This window comes from Trachypithecus francoisi, unplaced genomic scaffold, assembly GCF_009764315.1.
Source record: "Trachypithecus francoisi isolate TF-2019V2 unplaced genomic scaffold, Tfra_2.0 Contig01558, whole genome shotgun sequence".
Taxonomy (NCBI): Eukaryota; Metazoa; Chordata; class Mammalia; order Primates; family Cercopithecidae; genus Trachypithecus; species Trachypithecus francoisi.
In genome coordinates this window covers 3,908,497-3,936,449 of record NW_022681440.1, presented here as the reverse complement: position 1 = coordinate 3,936,449, position 27,953 = coordinate 3,908,497, and the positions used below count along the sequence as shown (strand labels likewise).

The 27,953-nt window shown below is 39.6% G+C and overlaps 1 protein-coding gene across 1 annotated transcript in view; it reads right to left on the bottom strand.

Moving 5' to 3' along the window:
* CSMD1 (CUB and Sushi multiple domains 1) overlaps positions 1 to 27,953 on the bottom strand; it is a 2,074,981-nt gene that overhangs the window by 139,557 nt on the left and 1,907,471 nt on the right. Inside the window, exons 47-49 of the mRNA XM_033177634.1 lie at positions 24,350 to 24,538; positions 18,742 to 18,888; positions 14,271 to 14,459 (exon numbers count right to left, since the gene is read on the bottom strand). Coding sequence (XP_033033525.1) covers positions 14,271 to 14,459; positions 18,742 to 18,888; positions 24,350 to 24,538 — 525 coding nt within the window. The remainder of the gene's footprint in view (positions 1 to 14,270; positions 14,460 to 18,741; positions 18,889 to 24,349; positions 24,539 to 27,953) is intronic.

The following is a 27,953-nucleotide window of genomic DNA, read 5'->3' as shown; positions in this document are numbered from 1 at the left end:
GATTCACTCTAGAATACGAAGCGAATACTTGTGTATAAACAAAGCTACAGATTAGAAAATTAGTAGCTTAATATATAAATGAAATCATTCAAATTTTAGAAAAATAGATCAATTTTAACAGAAAATAGAGGGGGCTTTTCTAGGTCACAGTCCACAAGGATTAAGATGTTTCCATTCATAGACTATAAAACACATTTGCAATACAGATGACTGACAAGTGGCTAATAAATTATTGTACAAAGAACTTTCAATAAAGTTGAATAAGACCAAAGAAAAATGGGAAAATCATGAGAACATGAACTTAAAAACAAATAAAATATAATAGTCAAGAAATTACCAAAAAAAAATTCTTTACTGAGTAATGATCAAATGAATGAAAACGGAAACAATGAGTGAATTTTTTGTTTCATTTTAACTGTCAGATGTGCAAGAATTAAAAAGATTGGCAATTATGATTTTTTTATTGCAACATAAATTATTCCACACATAGAGGCCCCAAACAGCATCCATTTACTAGAACAAGATTTCTGAAGGTCAGGCATGGGCGTGGCCTCACCCTGAGGGTGGCAGCAGGCTGCTTTCTCGCTTGCAGGCACGGGAAGAATCCACTTGGAAGCTCACTCAGGTGGTGACGGAAATACGTTTCTTGCATTTGCACAGCTGAATGTTTCCTGACTGGCTGTGGGCTCTGAGCACCCGGAGGCCCTGTGTCTTTCTTCATCTTCCAAGCCAGCTACAAAGGCTCTCCCTCACATCCAGTCTCTCTCAGGCCTTCAGTCTCTGACCAGTAAGAACCCTGTCCCTGGAAGAGCCCATCTGGTGAGGTTCCACAGTCTCAGCACATTCTCCCTTTCTGAAGAGCAGCTGTGCCAACAACACAACCTAATCACAGGAGGAGGGCCCACTGCACCCCCAGGTCCACAGGGAGCAGTCTACCCAGGGCGTCCATCATCCAGCCCCCTCTTAGAATTCTACCTTCACCACACTCCTCAAACACAGAAGCTTCTGGAAGCAAGCCGTCACACCTGGAGTAGAGCAGCCTATTGGGATTACCTGAAGCTCAGTTTGACAAGATAACCCAATATGTCACCTGTTCATTTCCTGTATTTCACTTTCAAGAAATTTTATCCTGTGGCAATAAGTGGAAGAAAGTGCAAAGATGTTTCTGAATGAATACACATGTCTGCATTTTATCTTAGTTAGAAACGACATAACTGGTCGATGAAATTGCAATAAAGATACAAATAAATATTTTAAAATAGAATTTTTGGCATTTTATTATAATTTTTGGATATAAAATGTTTATGCAATATCATGGAAAGTGTGATATCATTCAATTGATATAAAAACAGATTATAGATATAATAGATATGTTTACCGATGTGGTTTGTATCTGTGTCCCCACTCTAATCTCATGTTAAATTGTAACTCTCAGTATTGGAGGTGGGGCCTGGAGGGAGGTGATTGGATCATGGGGCCGGATTTCTCATGAATGGCTTAGCACCAACCTCTTGGTGCTGTCCTCATAACAGTAAGTTCTTGCAAGATCCGGTTGTTTACAAGTGTGTAACACCTCCCCTCTCGCTCTCTCTTGCTCCTACTTTTGCCAGGCGATGTGCCTGATCCCCCTTCACTCTCTGCCATGATTGGAAGCTTCCTGAGGCCTCCCCAGAAGCAGATGCGGCCATACTTCCTGTCCAGCCTGCGAAACTGTGAGCCAATGAAATCTCTTTTCTTTATAAATTACCCCCCAGCCTCAGGTATTTTTTTCTTTTCTTTTTTTTTTTTTTTTTAAGACAGAGTCTCGCTCTGTCACCGAGGCTGGAGTGGAGTGCAATGGCGTGATCTCGGCTCACCACAACCTCCTCTACCTCCTGAGTTCAAGCGATTCTCCTGCCTCAGCCTCCCGACTAGCTGGGATTACAGGCATGTGCCATCACACCTGGCTAATGTTGTATTTTTAGTAGAGACAGGGTTTTTCCATGTTGGTCAGGCTGGTCTCCAACTCTCAACCTCAGCTGATCTGTCCACCTAGGTCTCTGAAAGTGCTGGGATTACAGGCACGAGCCACCATGCCAGGCCAGTCTCATGTATTTCTTTACAGCAAGAATAGCCTAATACATTTATAGAGGTATGTTAAAAACTAATAGATTTACATCACTTTTGTGGGTTGCAGTTTATTTATTTTTTGTCCCTTCCTTTTATATTTCTGGACTATGTAAATGTATTTTAACCTGCAGACACATTAAGTAAGAAATACGTTGGCCAGGCGTGGTGGCTCACGCCTGTAATCCCAGCACTTTGGGAGGCTGAGGTGGGCAGATCACGAGGTCAGGAGATCGAGACCATCCTGGCTAACAGTGAAATCCTGTCTCTACTAAAAATACAAAAAAATCAAAATAAAATTTAAAAAAATAGCTGGGTGTGGTGGCGGGTGCCTGCAGTCCCACTGACTTGGGAAGCTGAGGCAGGAGAATGGCATGAACCTGGGAGGCAGAGCTGGCAGTGAGCCGAGATCACGCCCCTGCACTCCAGCCTGGGCAACAGAACAAGACTCCATCTCAAAAAGAAAAAAGAAAAAAAAAAAAGAGGAAATACACTGTCACTGTTTATTTTTAAAAGTTTGTGTCTGTATTTCTTTTGCCAGGGCTGCCATAACACCACACCACGTAACAACAGAGATGCATTTTCTCACAGTCCTGGAGGCTGGAAGTCCCAGAGCAGGTGTCTGCAGGGTTGGTTCTGCCTGAGCCTGTCTCCTCGGTGTGTAGACGTCATCTTCTCGTTGTGTCCCCGCATGGTCGCCCCTCTGTGCGCCTCTGTCTCTGCAGGCTGATTTCCTCTTCATATGAGGACGCCAGCCACATTGGATTAGGGTTCACCCTAATGACTTTAACTCGATCACCTCTGTAAAGACCCTCTCTCCAAATAAGTCCCGTTCTAAGGTACTGGCAGTTAGGACTCTAACATACTTTTCTTGAGGGGACTCAATTGAACCCATGACACCAGGTAGCAGGCGGAACCTCCAGACTATCTCTGGTGCCACTGCCCAGTCACAGGGCTCTGTGGCTCTGCTACGCCAGAGATGCTCCAATTGCTGAAAGATATTCCCCTAACTGCTCTTACTATTTTTAAAAGTTGAAGACCGCACCACCGCTGGCCTAATTTCAAGCTGTTTCCTTCCAGCAACACTGTTTATGTTAGAAACCTCATGAAAGAAAGGATTGGTGAGATGGTTGAGCCACATTCATTTCTCCATAAATTCATATTGATGACAGTTGTGACCCAGGCTTTGCGCAAAATGCTGGAGATCCAAAGATACAGCAGAATCTCTGCCTTTTCTTTAAGAAGTCTGTTGTCTCGGCCGGGCGCGGTGGCTCAAGCCTGTAATCCCAGCACTTTGGGAGGCCAAGATGGGCGGATCACGAGGTCAGGAGATCGAGACCATCCCGGCTAACCCGGTGAAACCCCGTCTCTACTAAAAAATGCAAAAAAAAAAAAAAAAAATAGCCGGGCGAGGTGGCGGGCGCCTGTAGTCCCAGCTACTCGGGAGGCTGAGGCAGGAGAATGGCGTGAACCCAGGAGGCGGAGCTTGCAGTGAGCTGAGATCCGGCCACTGCACTCCAGCCTGGGTGACAGAGCAAGACTCTGTCTCAAAAAAAAAAAGAAAAAAAAAAAGAAGTCTGTTGTCTCATATGGGTATATGATTTTTTAGATTGAGGGTACATGTGTCTTTTGTTACGTGGATATACTACATAATGGAGGAGATTGGGCTTCTAGTGTACTCATCACCTGAGTAGTGAACATTGTATACAACAGGCAACCCTCACCCCCGGCTCACCATCCTTCCTCCCTCCCTGTTTTTGGAGTCCTAAGTGTCGATTCTTTCCATCCTATATCCACGTGTGCCCAGGTATGTGTTAAACCCATGCACATTAGGTACCTGCATCTCTGGTGTTTTTGTGAAAGCAGAGACTCCAGACTTCCTGGAGCCTGCCAAATCAGAATTGTGCAAGGCTGGGAGTCAGGAATTCATTTTTTAAACTTTGCAAGGTGAGAACCACTGGTCAAGGAGGACTGGACGGCTACACAAATATGAAACTAAAGTAAGAAATGCCAAGACATGGATAAAAGGCCACAGTGGGCACCTAGGTACCCCAAGACACAGCAGGCTGCCTGGGAGCTGAGCCCTGAAATGAGAAGATGAGAAGCAACTCCTCACCTCGACAACAGTGCATCAAAGGTGGGAAAACAGGCAAAGCGCACACTGTCTGCATCGATGTGGTCTATGTGGACATAAACACCTGCCTTCCAGCCTCAGGTGGGAAAACAGGCAAAGCGCACACTGTCTGCATCGATGCGGTCTACGTGGACATAAACACCTGCCTTCCAGCCTCAGGTGGGAAAACAGACAAAGCGCACACTGTCTGCATCGATGTGGTCTATGTGGACATAAACACCTGCCTTCCAGCCTCAGGTGGGAAAACAGGCAAAGTGCACACTGTCTGCATCGATGTGGTCTATGTGGACATAAACACCTGCCTTCCAGCCTCAGGTGGGAAAACAGGCAAAGCGCACACTGTCTGCATCGATGTGGTCTACGTGGACATAAACACCTGCCTTCCAACCTCAGGGCAAAGCACTCATTTTCCCTGTGATGGTCTCTGGGCAGAAGCCCCATCCCGGCTGGCAGGTTCAGCCACCTCCAGCGCGTAGTAGTCACTTCCTTTGAATTGTTCGCTTGTTTTCCCTGTCTCGGCTACCTCCACTTTAAGAATTTAGAAAGCCAACTTCCCCAGGAGCCTGAGGCTTATGCCTGCATGCCCATCGGGGTCTTACCCACTGCAGCCCCCACCCAGGCTTGCCTACACATTTTCCTCCACAGCTGCTCTTCTTTCTGCCGGGGACTGACATTTCCAAACTGTCACTTTCACAGGTAGAGGCTGCTGCTGTGCCTCTTCCATGAAAGACTGTAACCTATCCTTCAGTGTTAGCTGGTATCTTAAACCACACACAGGGGCTTCACTATCTTTACTCCTCTTTGCCTTTTACTGATTTAGGAGCTGTCATTTTCAAAGTTCCTCCTGCTGGAGTGGAAAGTTCTGAGCTGACTTTTTCATCTCCACTTCCCATTTGCCTCTGTTTGCCTTATCCTCACATGCTCCCTTTGTTTGCCTTTTGAAATATTTTGAGTATTCAATGTCAGGTGTATTTCTCCATGCGAAGCACGTTAAACTCCATTATAGCATTTTTTAAATGTGTGAGATACATAGTTGATCTCTATTAGCCACTCTTATGCACAGGACCCTTGATTATTTTATGAAATATTATTACTTTGCACATTTTGTACAGTTCCTTGTGCAGAAAGGTCAAGGTCTTCCTATCACTACTACTATTATACAAAATTACCCTTTCTGCACATTTCCACTGACTACAATACTGCTTTTATTATTAACCACATTTCACACATAGTTAGAATATGTGAAGTTTTGGGATGCTCAGTGTGTGCTAAACGTCGACAGAGGAAATGCATTATGTAATTGAATGAATAAACATGCTTGGTTTTAGCACACGGTAGAGGAAAATTATATGTCTTCAGTAAAATGCCTGACATATGATTTGCAAACTGCAGAAAATCAAACTGATATTGGTGGCACTGGACTCTGCATTTCAGTCTGATTTTGGAAGATTAATTTGATCCGGGGTTGGTAGACTATGGCCTGCAGGTCAAATCCAGCCTGCAGCCTGTTTTTGTATAGCTCGCAAGATAAAAATGGCTCTTACATTGTTTCCTTAATTGTGAAACATTTACAGACAAAGAATATGCCACCGAGATTGCATATGACCCCCAAAGACTGAAGGTCTACCTGGCCCTTTACAGGAAAAGATAATCAAATATCTGATTCCAGCTACCATGAACAAGAAGGGAAATGTGTTACCACCTTAGTTACCTAAACATTGCTGACTTGCCATTCAACACCATTTTGCTTGACAGCCAACCAACAGGTTTACACCAAAAACATTCCTGGGTACAAACATGTCTGACTGCATGAGAATTCCTTTTTTGTTGGGCTCCTGTTCTTACCTGGCAGTATGATAAAGGTTTCATGCCAATATTTGCCTTTAATCTTTCAAACCAGGTCGGGGAGCACCTTTACACCCATTTGCAAATAAAGTTCAGTGAAGTCACTTGCCCTGTCCAGGGTCACGCAGCCAGAAAATGCTGGGGATGGGAGGAACCCATCACTCAATTGCGGGAGCCTGACTGTACAACTGCACAGTGCTGTACCCAAGCACTCCTTTCGAATCCCGTAAGAATGTATGAGGTAGATTTAAGCAAGGGCAAATGGGATAAACCTCATTTCACAACATACTTGACGGGAGTTGGCCAGTTTGAGCTATATGGACTGTGTGGATTCACATTCTGAGAATTTACAGTCTGACTGACATAATGCCTACAACCTACTCTGATTGTAGGCATGATAGCATACATACACATACATACCATAGCATGTGATTTGATATTTAGGCACACAAGCATACACACACACACACATATCATAGTATGTGATTTGACATTTAAAATCCCAGACATTTCTATTTAAGTTTCTAATGAAATCTACATGTCTAGAAATCTTGTATGAATATCACAAAACGGAGGAGATTGATAACGAAATGGAAGCAAACAGATATGCATACAAAAAATCAAGATAAAAGTCTCAACTACCTATGCTCTTTATGTTCACAAGTGAAGGATTGTAAGATTTACAAAATACCTCAATGAATTCATTTATACCAGGTCTCCTAACATATCCTCCTAACATTTGACAATGATGTTGTTTAAAAAAATTTGTATAAAGTAAAAGGAGTTTCCTCTGAGAGATGCCCTCTCTGTGGGTAAACACCATGTTTAGGGGTGAATGCATGGTATAATGGAAATCGCTTAGATTTTGGAATCTGAAAGGCTGGAGCTTAAATCCCACCTGAGATAATTAGGCTTTTTTTTTTTTTTTCTGTAACATTGTCTGTGAGCGACAGCATCTATGAGGACTGAAGAGATACACACGGACATATATCCATGTGCATCCTCTGTCCTCTCCACCCACCTCTTTGCACCAGTTTGCGTCCTTTGCCATGCTATGTATAAGCAGAATACAGGCAGCTATCTTGATCTAAAAGTTCTGACTTGAAAAACAGAAGCTTAATTACGTAATTTGTGAGAATGATTGCTTTTTGTCCTCTTTATTGGCTGCAAAACGCTAGCAAATCATAAACAAACAATAGACAAACTCCACTCCAAGCAAAAGCCACAGCTGATAGAAGGCTCTGAGAACCAGACCTTGAAAGTAAATAGCTGTCTGGGAGTCGCTCTCTCTTTGACCAGGCAACTTGAAAGCAGTGCACTCCGACGTGCCAGTTTAACTGGATCTTTGAGATAACACAGAAAATTTCAGTTCTAATTCAGGCTTCTCCTCAAGATGAATAAGATTAGTGTGCTGATAATGGAAACAGCTGCTTGGCAGAGTTTCTTACTTTAAGGCAGGAAATGAAGCCTGAGGACAGAAGCTCTGCCTGGCTTTATCAAGGACGATAAAAACCAACACAGATTTTCAGAGAGAAATAATTTAAAAGGTCAGGCAAAGTGAGAAAAACAACCTGGGATTCGCTGAAACCAATAAAATACACCTTGCCGGCCCCATCTTCTCACGGACAGACGATCGGTAGCGAAACTTTTATTTGCTCAATCCAGAAGCTAATTGCAAGCCGTCAAGGGGTCTTGGGAAGAGCTCTGTCGGGGTTGTGGCCTGGGTTCTGCCACTTTGAACCCCACAATTTGGGATGGGTTTGGAGAGGGTGCCTCCCAAATCCCCTTCGAGACCTAACAATCATAACTCGCATGCATGTCATATTTGAAGGCTTATCCTATATTATTTATTTAATACTCTCAGTAATTCTGGGATGTAGATATCTAAATCTCTATTTTACACGGCCGAAAGCAGGCTTGGAGAGATCAGGGCTCCCTGGCCTTCTGGGGCCTAATTTTGAAGGGGATGACCCTCACAAAGTATCCTCTGATTTCAAATCTGAGTAATTTTTCTCTAAAAAATGTGATGCATCTATAATATCACTGGCAAAAAGAAGTGAATTAAAATAGAAGAGAACAAAAACAAATTCTAAATAATTTTTAAAGGGAAAAATATTCTCAAATATGTATCTTAGAAAATTATGGCTTAGTGAGTTTCCAAATTTAAAATGTTTACCAAATGGCTACAAGGGGCAGGGCATTCTGCTCGGGTCCGAGGGGCATAGTGGCATTCACGTGGTTTGTAAGATCAGTAGTTGGGGGGCCTAAAAGAGAATGAGCTCAATATTCTAGGTTTGATCTTGCTCATGTATTAAAAGGCAACCGTTACATTTTAGTAACCATTTGGATATATTATTCTAGACATTTTTGTAAAGGAGATGAATGAATGTCCTTTATGCATTCAGGAAGTTTATAAATTGTATTTATTTTAGGTAAGAATAAACAGACTGCTTTTCAAATCATTGAGAAAAAAAATATAATATCAACTCAAGGATAACTGTAATAGTAAACAGATCAATACAGATTTTAAGTTCCCAATGCCCCAAAGAGATATTTGCCGTTTTTAAAACTTATTTTTCCTTTTTTACAGTTTTCAAATAAAATAATTAAATAACTACGATGACCTTTACTTTGGACGTGAAAGTCTTAAAATATTTTAACATTTGCATCTGTAATTACATTCCCAATTATCTCAACAACCTTCTATATGATTTATTGCAGGATTTATAACCACTTTTGACCAAATGTGAGATGCTGTCAGAGTCTAAACGGTTATTTATTTTGTGGTAGAGCTGCCGAGTTTGAAATGCATCACAGCAGATAGTCTTTCTGTAATTAACATTTTATTCATTTGAATTGGTCCTTATAAAACTTACAAAGTCAAATACGATAAAGCAAATGAAGCACCCAGTATCTTAAACTAATTTAAAATCCACTGGCTCATTACTGGTAATTTTTAAAACTCCATCTTTTCTTAGCCTCAGACTCACTACTGGGGACAGCTTGCCCCCTGGACCTGAAGCACAAATGTCAAAATCAATTTCGTGAAGCTTTCTTTCCCTCACGTGGCCCTTATTTCAGTGAGTGGTACCAAATACTCCCAGCAATCAAGCCCTCCACCAACATATGTCATTCCAGATTTGTCTCTTCCTTTTCACCTGCTTTCAGGAGCGACTGTGAACTCCGTTTCCTAAGTATTTTCAATATCTGTTTTCATGCAAAACTTGTTTCTCACTGTATTCCTGGAAGTCTTCGTATCCCTCATATACACATTGCTATAACCCACTGAGTACTCATGTATTCCAGACAGGATTCATGCCAATCATTCATGATGCCACTGAAAGATCAAGCCTTCTAAAATGCAGGTGGGATTCTGTCTCTTTTGCTCTTTAGTGGAGTCTCATCGAGCAAGGACAGAAGGTGAAAGCCACATAAACGTGCAGCTGAGATTCTCCACGGGCTGCTCCTGCCCATTTCTCCAGCCCATCGTCCTCCACCACGTCCCCTTCACATTCCAGCTCAGATATCCCATCAGAGAAAACTATCCTGGACCTTCTGTGCTGCCCCCATCCATTGGGGGCTGGATGACCATCCATTCCTGCTGACTGTCATATTGAATTGTCCTTACTAGTTTATAAGACTCTCTCCCTCCGGACTAGCAGAGTCATAAGAGCTGGGAATATTTTTTATTCACCTTGGTACCTGCCCTGCAGCGCCTAACTCAGAACTAAGTTTGAATTGAAAAGAAAACAGGCATAACTTCCTTAATACTTGTATGAGGCTTCAGACCCACAGCAACAACCTTAATCTACAAAAACAGACATATAATTAACATCGCTTTGCCTGTATTTGAAGTAATACAAAAGGAAATATGTCAAGAAATTATACAGAATATATACCCTCTCCATAAACATAGCCCTTGTATCTACTTTTATTTTGGACAGTGTGCCTGAGGCCTACAGGCTTCAGAGGTAAAACCTGTAACTTTATTCCTACAGATGTGCTACGTGGAGATTCTCATGTCCCAGCTTCATATCGAATGTGAACATCTGCGGGAAAAATAAAATCATGAAAGACTTCTGAGCTGATTTGAGTGGCGATGATGTGGTGATGTGTTAATTTAGCTGGGGTGTTTGAAAATTGTTTTTCCTATGTGGAGTTTTAAACATTTTAAAGAAAGAGCTCACCTAGTCTTTTATTTCACATTTCATTTTTATTTTATTTTATTCATTTTTATTTCACAATTATGAATTGTCAGCAATTCAGGATCACATAAATGGTGACGATTCTTCCATATATATTAACTCTCTTTAAACAAAAATGCTAGTTTTTTTTAAAAAAGACAGAACATGTCTTCAATTATCTTAGAACTGAAAATAAAATTCTCTAAGTGTCATATATCTCTGCTTGTAAATTAAAATTACTAATTAAGATTCCGAGAACCAAGGAGAAAATAGGGTTCCCTTAATATTTCATTTTTAACACCGGAGGAAAAGAGCAATACATTGATGATAATCAGAGTGTCTTCTTCTTTTTAAAGTGTTTCAGCCTCAAAATAACTTTTTGAATCTATGATTTAAAAAAATTTTTCTGATTACATATATTTTTGAGGCAGTCATCAAAGGGTCCTATCTGCAGATCACTAAGGATGTTGCTTAATCTGTTACACGCAGCCAAACGTGCAACTCTATATTCCAGGTCATGCTGTCCATCCACAGTGACAGTTACCATCATTTACAATTTGTGTTTGTTTGTCTTTGGTCTCATTCTGTCTCCCAGGCTGGAGTGCAGTGGCATGATGTCAGTTCACTGCAGCCTCTACCTCCTGCCTGGGCTCAAGTCATCCCTCCACCTCAGCCTCCCAAGTAGCTGGGACTACAGGTGCACACCACATCTGGCTAATGTTTGTACTTCTTGTAGAGACAGGGTTTCACCATTTTGCCCAGGCTGGCCTCAACTCCTGTGTTCAAGCAATCCACCCACCCACCTTGGCCTCCCACAGTTGCTGGGATTAGAGGTGTCAGCCACTACACCCAGCCCAGAATTCTATTTTTCATTATTAGACTGTGAATCCCTTGGAAGAAAACAAATCTTGTTGTTGTTGTTGTTATTTCCCCATGGGTCAGCACACACAACTGCTCAACATATCTGTGAGTGGATGGGAGAAGGTTTCTAGTATAATCCACAACACACCATATGAAATTTGCCGAAGAAAAGCAGCTGAAAACCCACGAAGTCTCTTTCTAACTGTCATATGAGGCCAAAGTGTTTCTACAACTTAGGGAAGTACATACAGTATGTAAAAGATCTACATTCTCAGGCTGGGCACAGTGGTGCACACCTGTCATCCCAGCATATTGGGAGACTGAGGCAGGTGGATCAACTGAGGTCATGAATTCAAGACCAGTTTGAGCAAAATGGTGAAACCCCATTTCTACTAAATACAAAAAATTAGCCAGGTGTGGTGGCAGGTGCCTGTAATCCCAGCTACTTGAGAGGCTGAGGCAGGAGAATTGCTTGAACCCAGGTGGCAGAGGTTGCAGTGAGCCGAGATCACGCCATTGCACTCCAACCTGGGCAACAAGAGCGAAACTCCATCTCAAAAACAAACAAACAAACAAACAAACAAATCCACATTCTAAAAGTAACAGAAGGAAAATGTAGGCTAAACCAAATAAAATCTCTCTTTGTTGCACACTGCAAAAAAATCACACATTTATATTTTACATTAAATTTAGTGAAATCAACTGTAATAATTCTTTAAGCATAAGCAAAAGACTGTCGGGTTATAAATTGCCAATGTATGTTGTACAACCTTATGCTGTTTAAAATTTTATAATTCCTTCTCAGTGGCCTTTATCCAGAGAATCATTATATTTACTCTTTATTTTAAACGTTTAATTTTGTTTTAAAAATGATAAAAATGCTTCTTTAATTTTACCACACAACTTTAAGATTCAAAAAATCCTACTTTATGCTAATTTTTTTTGTTTAAAGCATTACAGTCTATATATAATGAAAATAGTTTTATATTATAATTAAAATGCTATTTTACACAAATTGTAAATATCTACAAGGTGACTAAAAGAACTCTTGCACAGGAAATGAATTTAAGTGCTTAAAATATAGATTCTTTCAGAATTGGTATTTGCAAGATTCTATTTTAAGTATAATTTCTTCTGGCAAGAAACAATTCCACTTTAACACTGGTCAGGCTCACAGAAAGAGTGAATTCTAGACCAACATTTTTATGATTATGAAGTCCTTTCACTTTCATGTGTTTCAGTTTCAAATACACAAAAATAAGTAGTTCAACTAGATTGCTTTTAAGATCCCTCCAAGTGAAAAGGTCAACATGTATGAAGAGAAAAACAAAACCATATTGACTCCTGGGTTAACAGAAAGGTTAATAGGAAGTGTAGAAAGTTGAAAGTCTGTTTTAGAAAAATGATACTTCTTAAATATTTTATAATTTGAGAACAAAGTCATGTAAGTTATTTATTGCCAAGACCAAATCTGAAGGAAGATACTCTAACTCTTCTTCTAAAACATGGTGCGCATTCTAGCATCCCCCACACACAAAGCCATTGCCTCTCTGCCATGTTCCACTCAAAGAAGAGATACCCTGATCATGTTCCCACAAATTCCTTGGCCACAGCTGCAAATATGTCAGAAGAGCCTCATTTACAGTGTGCACTACTGGTATTTCTGAATCATTTAACTTAGCATTAAATAGTTCTGCTGGGGGAGGCCATGGGAGAAGAAAGAAGTCAAGACTTATCCCAAAGCTATATATTTGACAACCTTTAATGCTTCTCAACCATTCACTGAAAGAGCAAGCCGTGTCTCCACCTCGTAAACCATTTCCAGAACTCCTTGCTCAACAATCAGAAAGACGGACTGGCATGTGCCTGGTGTCACCCGAGTCCCTTTGGGACATGAAGGTCCCTCTCCGTACCCCTTTGTGCTTAGGCCTGGAGAGCACATTCTCCTTAGCCTCTATTTTGACTCCACCTCTAGAGGACAGGAAATGATTTCAGGAGTTTCTGCCCATTCCACCAACTCCCTTTCCTGTGTCCAGCCTGCCGTGGGGGTTGTGACTCTGTCATGAGCATTCTGTTTCCAGTGCCAGTGGGGCAGGGACCATGGCATGTTCTCTAAGCTGAAGTTAGATCTCTTCAGCAATAGAGTCTACGACTCTGTTCTATAAACGGAGTCACAGAACATTTAAAGCAAATGAGAAACATATCTTCTTCGAAAAGAAAAAGTATTCTTGTAAAGAAAAAAAATCATCATTCTAATCATTGCTAATGAAGTAAGCTGCTTGAATCTATCTCTATGTTTATTTTACATTAAATAAGAATTTTTCGAGGTAAAACATAAATAATACAGGCTAAGTGTCTGATCAACTTCTTATAGTCAAAGGAACCTACAGTAAGTGTGATAAGGATCTATTACTGTCTCACAAGCAATACCAGAAAATCTAATATCTAATGAAAACGAGACAAAAGAGAGTCAATATGAGCTTCCACTCATATATCATAATTAGCTTTCAAAGACTAATATAATTCATTATGAATATAAACCTTGATACGACAAAACTATGAAAATTTCATGACTTCAAAGCCTTCAATTAAAATTAAAATGCCTTATTTGAAAACCTGGTTTTTATGCACATGATAGATAAAATGCAAAAAAAAGGCATGAAATATTGAAATCAACTTTAACAAGCCCTAGATTTAAATAACAAAACAAAATCAAATACAGAGCTTATGGCTCAAAGAATGAGTTTTTAAACTAAAATAAGGAAAATGAGTTTTTCAGAAATTAATGTTTTTAAATTAGTACAGCAGTAAAGAAAAATTATTTTGATTCTTTACTGCTGTACTAATTTAACAAAGCGGATGACACATTGTTTTACTTCAAGAGGAAGTACAAGTAAGTGTTAGAATAACTTGACCCTGGATCTAGTGAATGTCCAACCCTTCTCCAAATTCAGGCTATCCAACTACATGTCAGGAAAGTTTCCATGGCCAGTGGAAGGCTTAATTCGTATTGTTACAAGACAACACTCAATTTTTCCTTACCTTTTATCCTTAGTTAGCATTTCACTTATTTTCAGAGAGTGATTAAATTGAAAGTAATACACAGGAAACAAGGCTGGAGATGAAAATGCATTTCTTACCCTGGCAGAGTGGTGTGAGGGAGTCCCACTGGTACATGCCAAGTGGGTTTCGTCTACAGGTTGCGTTGCTGTGGCCAATCATTCGGTATCCAGGCTTGCAAAAATAATGCACTTTGCTTCCGACTGCTCCAGCAGTCCTGTTTAGAATACCCCCGTTCTTCAGGGGGTGGGTCAGACTGCAGTAAGGTGCTGTGGGCAGACAGACACACACACAAATAAGTGAACAAGCAAACAAATGGCCAGTGCCATTGCCTTGGTGAGAGTCTATAAACGAATGCCTTCTGATTTCCAGACAGTAGGAAATGAGCACCAGTAGGTAAGTTTGTTCTAAAGAGCATTCCAAAACTCGAGAGTCAAGAGGCAAGTCTGCTACGCTGAAGTTGAGATCACCTGCAGCGGTGAGTCAGCGTGAAGCTAGGATCCTGATTACTGTGAGAAACATCAGGAGTATCCAATCTTCCGGCTTCCCTGGGCCACACATAAAATACACTAACACTAATGATAGCTGAGGAGCTATAAAAGAAACTGCAGAAAAATCTTATTACGTTTTAAGAAAGCTTACAAATTTGTGTTGGGCTGCATTCAAAGTCATCCCAGGCCGTATGCAGCCCATGGGCTGCAGGTTGGACACGCTTGGTCTAGAAGGATCATTTGGAAAGACCTCACTAACCTCTCTAAAGCAGGTTACTTACTTAAGTAAGCACATCTGTCACTAGGATAGAAGTGATAGGAGGCTGCACAAGGCATCATCTTTGAAACAAAAATCTTCTCCATGTTTTTTTAAGTATTGTTAAAACAGAGAAAGTAGAAATATATAACATGTTCTTAATCAAGACCATTAACTTCTTTCCTTTTTGCTGTTGAGTGAAACTTCTGGACTGTACAATGATGTAGATTTTAACCTTCTTTTTTAATATATGGGATTTGGATGAAATCTTTGAAGAAAATGCATTCTCTTGAGTCAATAACAATCTCACAATAGTTTTAATCATCCCCCTTTGTAAGGAGACTTTTTAGAACTAGAGGCGGGCGTTTGTGAAAATAATAGTCCCACTCACCCAGAATGTCACATTTCTATGGTTAAAAGTCTCTGCATCTTATTTACACAAATAGACAAACCTGCTTCATTCGCACAAGGCGAGGTCACTACTGCACAAGGTGAGGTCACTACTGCACAAAATCCTAGGAACTCACTTCAGATGAATTTAAACAATACAACAGAGAAAGTCATTAAAAACTGGGAACTTTGGTTTCTTTTTAAAGAAGGGGATTTTAGATCTTCCACTTCCCTCTGGGACTTCCATGTAAAAGCACACACATGCAGGTCTGACTGCCTGACGTTGCTCCTTTCCTTGGAAATATATTCAGAAGAAACTTTCTGAAGGTTTTCTATCATAGTGGTGTGCAGAAGCAACATCTACGTGTCTGGCCTCAGTTGTCAACTGTGTTCCTAAGAGAAGTGTCCTCAGAGAATATTCTCAGTTGGGTGAGGCTCTGAGGTACGATTTCATTTTTACAATGGGCTGATTTTTCTTCAGTGAAAATCCACTATCATAAGAATCTCTTAATTCACTCCATTGGCCCTACCATTTTCTACTTCCAGTTGTTTCTAGACCAAATTTTTCTAAGTTTTGAATGAACCAAAATACTTAGTTTAGACAAAGTGTGAGTACAATCAGGCACCCTGAATTACCAGTGCCTTGGAATCACTGTGCTAGCCAAAAAAAAAAAAAAAAAAAGTTAATAAATTAGAAAGAACAATCAGACTGTAGATTCCTCTCCAAAATCATAGATAAGTTAAATAAAGTCTGCAGGAAGTGAGATCATGAGGTTCGTTGGGTGTCACCTGTGCTTTATGACACAGCTCCATCTGTTAAGAGATAATTTGCAGGATGAGCATCTAACTCTACAGATTCCAATAAGGTTCCATTTTCTTTTACTGTATTTCTTCTATTGCCAGGCTCTCAAAATACCTCTTCTTTCCTAACTGACTTAGAATAAGACACAAAGTGCCCCGCAGGGGAAATCATAGCACAGAATACAAAGAGACTGGAGCACGGGCCCTGCCGGCCCAACTCCTGGCTGTGGGAAGAGGAATTCAGAGGAGCCAGGGCCCGGTCCTTCCACTCTGCTGGGGCAGCCTTGGAAAAGCCAGGATATAGAATGAAAAGTCAAATGGGTACCCAGGGTGAGAGAAGACTGGGAGAGGTGGATATTCTGGAATTTCGGGGTGAATGCCAAACCAGTCTGTATTTTCAACCTGACCAATACAGAAGCTTTCGTTTGCTTCTGGCAGCACTGAAAGGGCATTGTTAATTCAGCCTGCCCTTAGCACAGTTTATGGAATTGTCCAGAACCACAGTTCGACAGGCATTTCTTTGTCTTTTTAAACTCAGATTTCAATTATAGTGATCCATTATATTGCTTTCATGCCTGAACGATCAACAGTTTAAGTGCATATGGCAGATACATGTTGGGGATGCAATGAGTGGTCATGTGACCATATTATGGGCTGGAGTTCCCTTGCCCACATCTTAATATTTTAGGGACACGTTCATTTAATCAATGCTCAAAAATTACTTGTGCTGACCTAGCAGAGATCACTGAGTCACCAATTCTAAGTAAAAAGCTGTGAGATAGATAAATAAGAAATTTGTTATATTCACATACGACACATATCTGTTTGTCTATCTGTCTCTCTGTCTCTCTCTCACTCTCTCTCTCTCTCCACTTAAACAACATAAAATTGTGTAGTCTTCTTCTCCCAAAATAGTTTAACAATGAGGCTTTTCTTGTGGTATGACAACAGATGAAAATAACTTTTGAAAGACACAGAGATCACTGTTCTCACAATTGAAGGTATAATCATATCACCAGGCTACTAAGAATTTCTCTGCAGGTAAAACAAGAAATTATGTTGATCATGATTTTCTCTGTCCTGACCATGTTTGCACACTGGAAAAATTCAAACACTTTTAGGAGTCTGACTATCTATTTTTTGGAATAAGGAATTTGCGGAATGCAAATCCCATCATTGCATCAATGTCTTTGTAGCAAAGCTCTGAGTATATTTTATTAGATCTTCCAGAGGAAGAATGTCTGAATTTCATGCCTGTTATCCTCACATCAAGGGCCTTTCAAAATCTTGATGCTTTTTACCATTTTTAAAGTGCTGGGATTACCAACTACAGTGAGCTGAAACCTTCTTTTTAAAGCTGCTGTTTTAAGACTGTTTCCTGTTTTTCCCTTTGGATGCTCCTAGTCCCTAAAGACGTAAAACACCAACACAGGAATAAACGATCCTCCGTCAGCACACGCTGTCCACTTCCCATACACAGTGAGCATCTTTCACAGGAAAACATAACTTGAAAGTTGTCAAGTGTATTGTTGAGTGAGGTTTTGAGAAAAGTTTAGATTTTCTGCTTAGTAATTGAAATGCGCTCAGGAATGAAGAGGCTGCCAACTGCTTCTGTAGGAAAGTTTAAAGACTGGTGTGGTCAGATCACATTGATGATTGTATACAGGATTTAACGTCTAATAAATATATTGACTGATTTGATCAATTTGTTATTAATTGATTTAGTTAATATAAATCACTGCTGGCAGAGAATGATTAAAGTATATAGAGAAAGGACAAAATAATTTATATTTTGATAAGGAAATATATGTATTAAACATATACTTATTATGTATGTGCTTATTTGTACAAATATATGTATGTACATATATGTGGTGTGAATCATACATAAAGAGACCTGCAGATAGAAAGACATAACTATTAATAGAAAGAGATTATCATCACTTATGCAATTAATAGAAATACAATTACCTTTTCCTGTTTGTTTCCTTACCATTTAAACATATTTAAAATTAATTTTGATTATATTAGTTTATCTTTTGGAAAATGTCTTTGCTTTCTATGATATGAATTTCAACAATTTGTAATTTTAACAATAAAATTCTAAATAATAAGCAACAAATTTCCTAATGTAGTTTAGAGGAATCATTCAGAATAATTCCCCATCATATATTTCTATTGTAGTTAACTATTAATCTTTAAGAATTAGGATTATATTGTAAATTTCTTTTTTTTTTTTGTGAGATGGAGTCTCACTCTGTCCCCCAGGCTGGAGTGCAGTGGCGGGATCTTGGCTCACTGCAAGCTTCGCCCCCTGGGTTCACACCATTCTCCTGCCTCAGCCTCCCAAGTAGCTGGGACTACAGGTGCCTGCCACCACACCTGGCTAATTTTTTGTATATTTAGTAGAGATGGGGTTTCAACGTGTTAGCCAGGCTGGTCTCGATCTCCTGACCTCGTGATCCACCCACCTCAGCCTCCCAAAGTGCTGGAATTACAGGCGTGAGCCACCGTGCCTGGCCATATTGTAAATTTCTACTTAAATTGTTTTATTCAATGAAAATCACCTGTTTTAAAATACTTTCATATAAAATCTAAACCTCATTTACTTACCTGCATAGCGAATCTTGAATCCTTTCTTACTGGTGGCATGGTCAGTGGACCAGCGGAGATATAACTGATTACTCCTGCTTGTAAAATTTGATTGTTCAGTATGATTCCCACTTAAGACTACTAGGAGAGGACTTTGCCCAGAAGAACCTAAGTAAAACAGAAAAACAAAAACATTCTGAGATGAGTGAGCACCTACAAAATGCATACTAGGTTTAGCTTTTGATTACAGTAGAGTCTACGTGTTCAATCAGATATTATTATTCCAAAAGGGGACAACAAATTCCAAATGACTATAGTGACAGATATATTTTCTGATAAAAATAAGACAATAATCTACAAAAATAATTTCAGGTGCATATGCTATTATTGGCATCATATTTAAATGAGCTTTGTCTATAAAACAGCAGTAACTGAAAAAAATGAAAGTAATATGTATTGTGGTTAGTATTTACAGTATCGCACTTATACCGGAAAATAGAAACTTTCATGTAATACTAGTGGAAGTATAAAGTAGTAGAATCACTTTGGAGGGCTATTGGTTAATATCCAGTAAAACTGAAGGTTCAATTATATTTCTATGAACGCTAGCACATGTGTGCAAGTATTATTTATATAGTGAACATGTGTATTCCAGCAGGATTTCTCATGGTAAATTTTAGATCAAACTAGTAATTTGGAGTTTTAAAAAAGAATTGAAGAGTCCATGAAAAAGAATTAGATTCACACAGCATTAAAATTAACAAACTAGCTATACACAGATCCACATAAGTAATTCTTAATATAACAGATTATTACTAAAAATATATATTTAGAGATAAATATAATAGGATAACAATTATATAAAAAATAAAAAATGCAACATATAAAATGTGTATGTGTAGATGATAGATAGAGAAATAGTTATAAAACATGCATAACCATGACCCATACAACTCCAGCTTTAGAATGTAACTTCCTCTAGGAGAGGCACAAGTGGAATTGGATGTGGGTGAAACTTCTAAATCTACCTGTACACATTGCTTCTTTATAAGACAAGGGCCTAAAGTAAACTTGACACAGCCCTGAAATTCATATCTAGTTTTTTCATTTTTCACCTGTCTGTCTATGGTATTTGAAATTATTTTCAAAACACTGAGACAACACAGTTAATACTGAATGTATAGGTAAGAAAAGAAAGCACAGTGGAGAGTCACCCGGCATCGCCCTCGTCACCATAACCCAAAGCCATTTATCAGGAGAAACTGCTTCATGGCACTGGGGCTGCCAACGGCGCTACTCTGTCAACAAGCCCAACACGATCTCACCCTGGCAAAAGCGTTCATGGCGTTTTGCATTTCACAGTTCACTCCTAGGGAACACATTATGGACTGAGAGAAGGCGGCTCTTGTTGTTGTTCATAATACAAATGCTATGAAGTGACACCTGACTTTGTTGTTATACATAAAATTTGATTTGTGCAAAGATGCTGAGAAACCACACTCCACTCCCTGTGGAACTCCCAATCGGAGCAGTTCTCATGATTTGTTTCAAGTAAGACTGTTATGGACTAGACTGGGTCCCCCTCAAATTTACACATTCAAGTCCTAACCCTCAGGACTTGGAAATGTGACTTGAAAGAGAGAGAGGGAGGGTCCTGAAGACATAACTAAGGTTAAATGAGGCAGTATGGGTGGGTCCTAATCCAGTATAACTGGTGTCTTTCTAAGAAAAGGAGATTAAGACAGTCACACCCTGAGTGAGGGCCACATCTGCAAGCCTGGGAGGGAGGCTCGGAGGAGAGTCCTGCCCTGCCAACCCCTTGAGCTTCAAGGTTCAGCATCCAGAACTGTGTGAACAGAAATTTCTGTTGAGGCTGGGCGCAGTGGCTTACACGTGAAATCCCAGCACTTCGCGAGGTAGAGGCGAGTGGATCACCTGAGGTCAGAAGTTCGAGACCAGCCTAGCCAATATGGTGAAACCCCATCCCTACTAAAAATACAAAAAATTAGCTGGGCGCAGTGGCAGGGTCCTGTAATCCCGGCTACTCAGGAGGCTGAGGCAGGAAAATTCTTTGAACCTGGGAGGTGCAGGCTGCAGTGAGCCGAGGTTGTGCCTTTGCACTCGAGCCTGGGCAACGAGAATGAAATTCTGTCTCAAAAAAAAAAAAAAAAAAAAGAAAAGATTCTGTTGAAGCCACTCAATTTATGGCACTTTGTCATGGCAGCCCTAGGAAAGAACTATGAAACAAACAAACGAACAAAAAAACCACAATCCAAAACTAGCATATTAAATAACTGGGCAACGCTGACTTTGGTCAGAGTGAAGGAGGAGGAGAAGAAATGATATTAATCGTTCTCACTGTGAAAAATGTCATGGCTAAATTTCCTGGGAGATGCCCTGCAAAAGAGTGGCTTGTATTTCATAATCAAAGACAGAGTGTGTTTGGTATGTTGGTTTGCTTATTTGGTGTTTAAAAGGAGAATGTATATTCTGAGATAAAATGCCACTGGGAAATTAATTAACCTGAATTTGTGATGTTTTGAAATGTCATTTTTAATGACAGAACTCAAGAGTAAAGTTTTAGGTTTTTTTTTTTTTTTCTTTTTTGAGACAGAGTCTTGCTCTGTCTCCCAGGCTAGAGTGCAATGGTTCAATCTCGGCTCTTTACAACTTTTGCCGCCCAGGTTCAAATGATTCTCCTGCCTCAGCCTCCTGGGTAGCTGGGATTACAGATGCCCACCACCATGCCCAGCGAATTTTTGTATTTTTTAGCAGTTAGACATGGTTTCGCCATGTTGGCCAGGCTGGTTTTGAACTCCTGACCTCAGTGATCCAGTCACCTTGGCCTTCTAAAGTGCTGGGATTACAGGTGTGAGCCACCAAGCCTGGCCAATTATAGGTATTCTTAATCCAGCATCTGAACCCTCATAATGTTCTATCTGTTCTCTTTGTCTAAAATGTAACTAATCTTCTAGAAAGACTAGTCTTTAAAAGCACACATTCAAATTGGCATGTGCAGAAAACCAGCACAGCAGTAAAGGAAGGCATCCATTTCTGTTTCCAAAATGGAAACTACGTATTCTACCAGTGTACACTGTAATTTTAATTTTGACAGCCTTCTCAATCGAGTTTCATTATGATTAAAACACTGTGTTTTAAAAAGCATTATGGGATATCCACTACTTAAGCCACAGAGAGTAATATACTCTTGAGACAATAAAGTTTAAAATCAATATATTCAACAACATGTTTTTTGGTCAACCTATGAACTATAAAAGAGCCTGTCTTACAAAAAAAAAAAAAAAAAAGACAAAAAAGACAGAGAGATACGAGCATGACATTTACTGCAACAAAAATGTCATCACTTAAAAAAAATCATATAAAACTCCGACCTTTCACTTTGCAGAAAAAACTTTAAGACCAGAACAATCCTAGTCATTGATCTCTGATAATTTTGACAGCAAGTATTATGCTATTGTCTCTAATGTCTATTTTGCCTGTTGTTTATAATGGCTATGATCTGTCCAAATTTGTAGGAGATCAAATTGCAAGCCATGAGTGCACAAATTATTGATAAATATTTTGCTCCTGAAAGTAAGAGACTTAAAAGCACAGCCAGCTATATTTCAGTTCACCTACTGTGAAACGAAAGAACATGCATAAGTTAAAAATAATTATTTAAATATATTTTTATGTCCTTTGTAGCAGTATATATGTCTATATATACACAAACACAAACACAGACATACAGCCTGTGAGGCTGGATACTCTACATTTTAATTTTTGCATAATACCTAATAGGCCTCAAATAGAGTTTACCTCCCTTCCTCCTCAACAAGAGAAACCCCATTTTTATACTTGCCTAGTGAGTTCCTTCTCTCTACTCTACAGACTAAAGGAAAAGTTGTAAATAATGCATGTTTGTTTTACTATACATACTAAAAAAGCCATGCTCTGAAAATGAAAATACTGCTCTCCAGTTCTCTGTTTCTATATATAAAAATGTGAGTTTAATTTCCAAGTTATTAATTCATTTTTGAAAATGCATTAATTGATTCAGTGATGTGTATCCCTACAAGCAATTTGATTCATTAACTCAGTAAAGTGAATACAAACACACATCAAATCAATTAGAATAATTTATTTTTCTCACTGAATTGACTGTTATTTATCTGAACTCAATGACAAATCTGTCAAAATACATGAAAACCCTGTTATTATGTACAGCCATAATTGTATCTGGTCTAATTTTCTGGGCTGTGATGGTTTTACACAAAGAGAAATATTAACATTCCTTCCATTTCAAATTGACAATTCAACCACATATTACTTTTAATCATATCACTGTTAAAATTTTCATTCAAATTGCATAAAATCATAAGACTATTGTTGAAAACATATTGAATGTGTTCAGTTAACCATATTTCACCATTTTGAAGAATCACACTTTAAAAACTCCTGTAGCGTTTATCATCTAGAAATCTCTTTGAGCCATTATTTTTACTTATTTCTAGTAAAATAATGATTAAAATACCTCTAGGCCTAAGTTTACTAAAATATCTTATGAATTGATATTATGTATAGGAGAGAGAGAAAGAGCTATTCAGATCATCTTCTCTAAATCACCGTGTGAAAAAATTAAATAATGGGCCAGGCGCGGTGGCTCACGCCTGTAATCTCAGCACTTTGGGAGGCCCAGGCGGGCGGATCACGAGGTCAGGAGATCGAGACCATCCTGGCAAACATGGTGAAACCCCATCTCTATTAAAAATACAAAAAACTAGCGGGCGAGGTGGCGGGCGCCTGTAGTCCCAGCTACTCGGGAGGCTGAGGCAGGAGAATGGTGGGAACCCGGGAAGCGGAGTTTGCAGTGAGCTGAGATCGCGCCACTGCGCTCCAGCCTGGGCGACAGAGTGAGACTCCAACTCAAAAAAAAAAAAAAAAAAAATTAAATAATGGTTAAAGAAAATTCGGTACATTTTCAGGGTGTCTTGCTAAGCATTCTAACTGTTTGAAAAGTGACAATGTTAACAATCATATGGTTTGGCTGTGTCCCCTCCCAAATCTCTTCTTGGATTGTATCTCCCACAATTCCCTCATATCGTGGGAAAAACCTGGTGGGAGGTAACTGAATCATGGGGGTGGGTCTTTCCCATGCTGTTGTCCTGATAGTAAGTCCCACAAAATCAGATGGTTTTAGAAACGGGATTTTTCCCTGTACAAGCTCTCTCTCACGTGCACACGTCTGCTCTTGCTCTCTCTCTCATGCCTGCCACCATCCATGTAAAATGTGACTTGTTCCTCCTTGCCTTCTACCATGATTGTGAGGTCTCTCCAGCCATGTGGAACTGTGAGTCCATTAAATCTCTTTTTCTTCCTAGGCTTGGGTATGTCTTTATCAGCAGCATGAAAATGGACTAATACAGTACAATAATCATATGGTAATGTTTTACAGACCACTTGATCTCTTGAGAATGTACAACCCCAAACGAGTGTATTTCTTGTTTGTTTTGGGAAAACATAAGTTAACTCAAGAGTGTATTAAAGTCTTTATGTTACCAAAATATTGTAATAGTGTTTTTATGAATGATACCGAGGTCACCGGTATACAAAGATTAAAGAAACTTACCATCAAACACTTCCAGCGCATCAAATTGCTTTTCACTTTGAAATGTGTCCACAAAGATGGTAATGTTGTAGTTGGGTTCCACTTTAATACTCCAAGAGCAAGTCTGGGAGTTAAAATAATTACCAGGATACCCTGGACTGAGAATGACTCCCGATGATCCAGTCCGGACTTCATTTGCTGGGCATTGGGCTGGAGAGAAAAGTACCAGCAAAGGTTTGCTTTAATAAAATGATTCCAACTGCAATAGGATAGTTTCTATCCCTGTATAAACAAGCCAGTGAAAGGAAAAAGCTATCTTATTGAGCTCTGGCCAAATTCAATACCGGTTGCAAACACAGAGGGAGAGCAACATTGAATAACCATGAGAATTGTGCATCTTTCTCTTTGCAGTTCTCTCCACTCAGCCTGCACACTCCTTCGGCCCCTGCATCTCCCACACACCTTAATTTAGGGTAGGTGCATCATGGATTTCATCATACAATGCAAGACTTCCTAACTCTACTACAAAGAAGAACCTCACCATTTCAAAATAGTATTACAGAAATACGGTGAAATGTTATGCAATAAGAAAAGAAAACTCATATTTATCTTGGCTTTAAATATACAGTAGTACCCCCTTGTCCTCAGGGATACATTACAAGAGCCCCAGTGATGCCTGATGCTGTAGACAGCACAGAATCCTATGTATCCTGTCGTTCTGGTACAATCACATTATACAGGGCAATGGATATGCTGGACGAAGGTGGGATTCATGCCCTGGGTGAGACATAGCCCAGGGAGGATGGCAGATTTCTTCAGGCTATTTGGAACAGTGCAAACATTTAAATGTGTTGTTTATTTCTGGAACTTTTCATTTAATATTTTCAGACTATGCTTGAGCACAGGCAACTGAAATTGCAGAAAGGGAAACCACGGATCGGGGGTCGGGGGGACTACTACACTTAGCATAGTAATATTTCGACGTTGGATGTGATTGCTCAGGACCCTGGGAAGAGGAAGAATTAGAGACCTGGTCTCAGTTTCACATGGGACACCTCAGCAGGAGCCCTGATTCCTAAAGGATGAATTAATTGTAAATGCATCATGAAGATACTATGGATACGTCGTATCTTTTCTCCTCTTGCTTTTTAAAAAAAATATTATTCAACTACTTCCAGTTTAATCAACATAAAAATAATCTGCAGAGATCTGGACATGCAAAACAAAACACCAGAGTCTCCTAATTAGTAATTTCTCTCATCACTAAATTATATTCCAGAAACAGTTTGTGCATAAAACTATTAAAGGAAATTTTTTTCTATTATTGGTAATGGTTCATAAATAATGAACCATTACCAAATGGTATATCAAAATTATTTGTAGAGTGCTGAGAGTTCTATAGTTAATCACCTTTTCCTTAATGAAAAAGACCTTTTGTTAAATTTATTTATTGAGTTATCGCCTTTTAATTAGTTAAATGTGTGCTATTTATACATACATTTCAAGATAGAAACTTGTCACACAGATGAGCGAAGCTTATGATATGTGTTTTAATTCAAGCAACTGCCTTTTGAAAGGTAATTTATTTCCTATTTTCTTCCATTTATCTTAGTATTCTAATTAAGATCTATTTTAAAATTTAGAAAATGTTTAGACATAAGACCACAAATCATAAAACATTTCATAGAACTCTTTAAATAACATGTATTTTAGGTGAGATTTTCAAAATATTTACAATGATAAATTAACGGCAATCATATAAACTAAAATAATCCTAATCAGAACACACAGATTGAAATAACTGAGTTAAAGGTATAATTTTCTTCTGTGATGGCGGCCTTATCACTTTGTAACATACACGATGCTCATTCAAAGTTAATGTGATATTTTAAGAAAGAAAAAATAATGAAATTAGGGTTCGTGCCTGTGTATATCTGTACAGGCCAGGACCTCAAGTTTTAGAAGCTCCACAGACCCGCCTTGACTTTGCAATAAGAACCAGGGCTTTTCTTGGCTCTAAGTAGAGGGTAATAATAGCTCCCCCTCAGGGTTCTAATTAGAGCCAATATATGCATTTTTTTTTTTTTTTTAATCTAAAGCACTACGTGGGCAGAAACTGTTGTAAGGACTAGGGATGATCACACCACCTGCCTACCTTTTCATAACTGTTAGGGACAAACTGCTCCAAAAAGCTTCTTGGCACTGGCGACACTCCCCACAAACCCCTCTGTACTGCCCACCCCTCCCGTGAATGCCCTGCACTTCCTCTCTGTGCTGTTCACCCTTCCCCCAAGCCTCTTGACATTTCTAAGCCTTATCCAAGTGCTGAGGAGAAGCTGGCAGACTTCACTCATCAGGCCTTACTACAATAAGCAAACCCTAATGACAAACCATCCAGACCACACAGAGGGCGGTTGTGAGAAGCATGAACAAACTTTACCTACACCCTCCTCTAAGTTCCTTCCTCTAGCTGCTACCACAAATGTCACAAGGTAATATATGGCAAAGTTAACCAACAAACAACCCCAGGGTCTCTCTCCCCCATACAAACCCCTCATTCTGTAAGCTCAGGGCTGCCTCCTCTGTCTGTGGTGGAGAGCTGGCAGGTTCCATAAACTTACTCACCTGACTTTGGGTCTATTTGTCCTTTCTCTCAGCTGACCTTACACTAACACAAAAATGCTACCAGATGGCGTTTCAGTTTGTGGGATTACACTTGAAAAATAGTTAGCCAATCTCTCTACCCTGTGTTTTTACGAGGACTGAGATTTTATAACTGCAGCTATAGTTATCAGATGACATTGGAACTTCAGGCCATCTGGAAGTAAGAAACCTTTACTGAGTTGCTAAAATCCACCTGAAAAACTATTTGCACATCCTAGAGTTTGACAGCAAGGCAGTGATCTAATCTAGAAGTAGCATTTTAAGCATAGTCATTCTTATTCCTGTTATATTTGAAATGCTGATTTTGTTTCTTAGGAAAGACAAAATGAAAATATAAGCAATTTGTTATATAATTCCCATTAGTTTACAGAGGACCCCCAGTTTCTACAATTCTCTCTGACCTAAAGAGGTAGGAGGTAATTGGTAGAGAATTTGTACCATTTTCCATTTGTATCATTTTTCTTACAACACTTAGCAATACTTTTTTTCAGTCATATATATTGTTTTCAAAATTCATTTGGGTTTTTTTGGTGTTTTGAGGTTTTGTTTTGTTCTTTAATTTGTTTGTTTGAGAAGGGTCTCACTCTGTCACCCAATCCAGGCTGGAGTGCAGTGGCAGGATCACGGCTCACTGCAGCCTTGACCTCCCAGGCTCAAGCGATCCTCACATCTCAGGACTACGGGATCCTACTGTAGTCCCGAGTAGCTGGGACTACAGGCGCACACCACCACTCCTGGCTAATTTTTGTATTTTTATTTTAGAGATATTGCTTTGCCATGTTGCCCAGGCAGGTCTCCAACTCCTGAGCTCAAGCGATCCTTCCACCTCAGCCTCCACCGTGCTCGGACTAAGAGGCATTTGGATGTGTTCATCCATGAGCGAAAGTGGTTTTGTTTGTTTTCTTGTGTTTCTTCTGCTCTTTCATATGGAACCGCTCCTTCTGCTCAGTGTCATAAACTG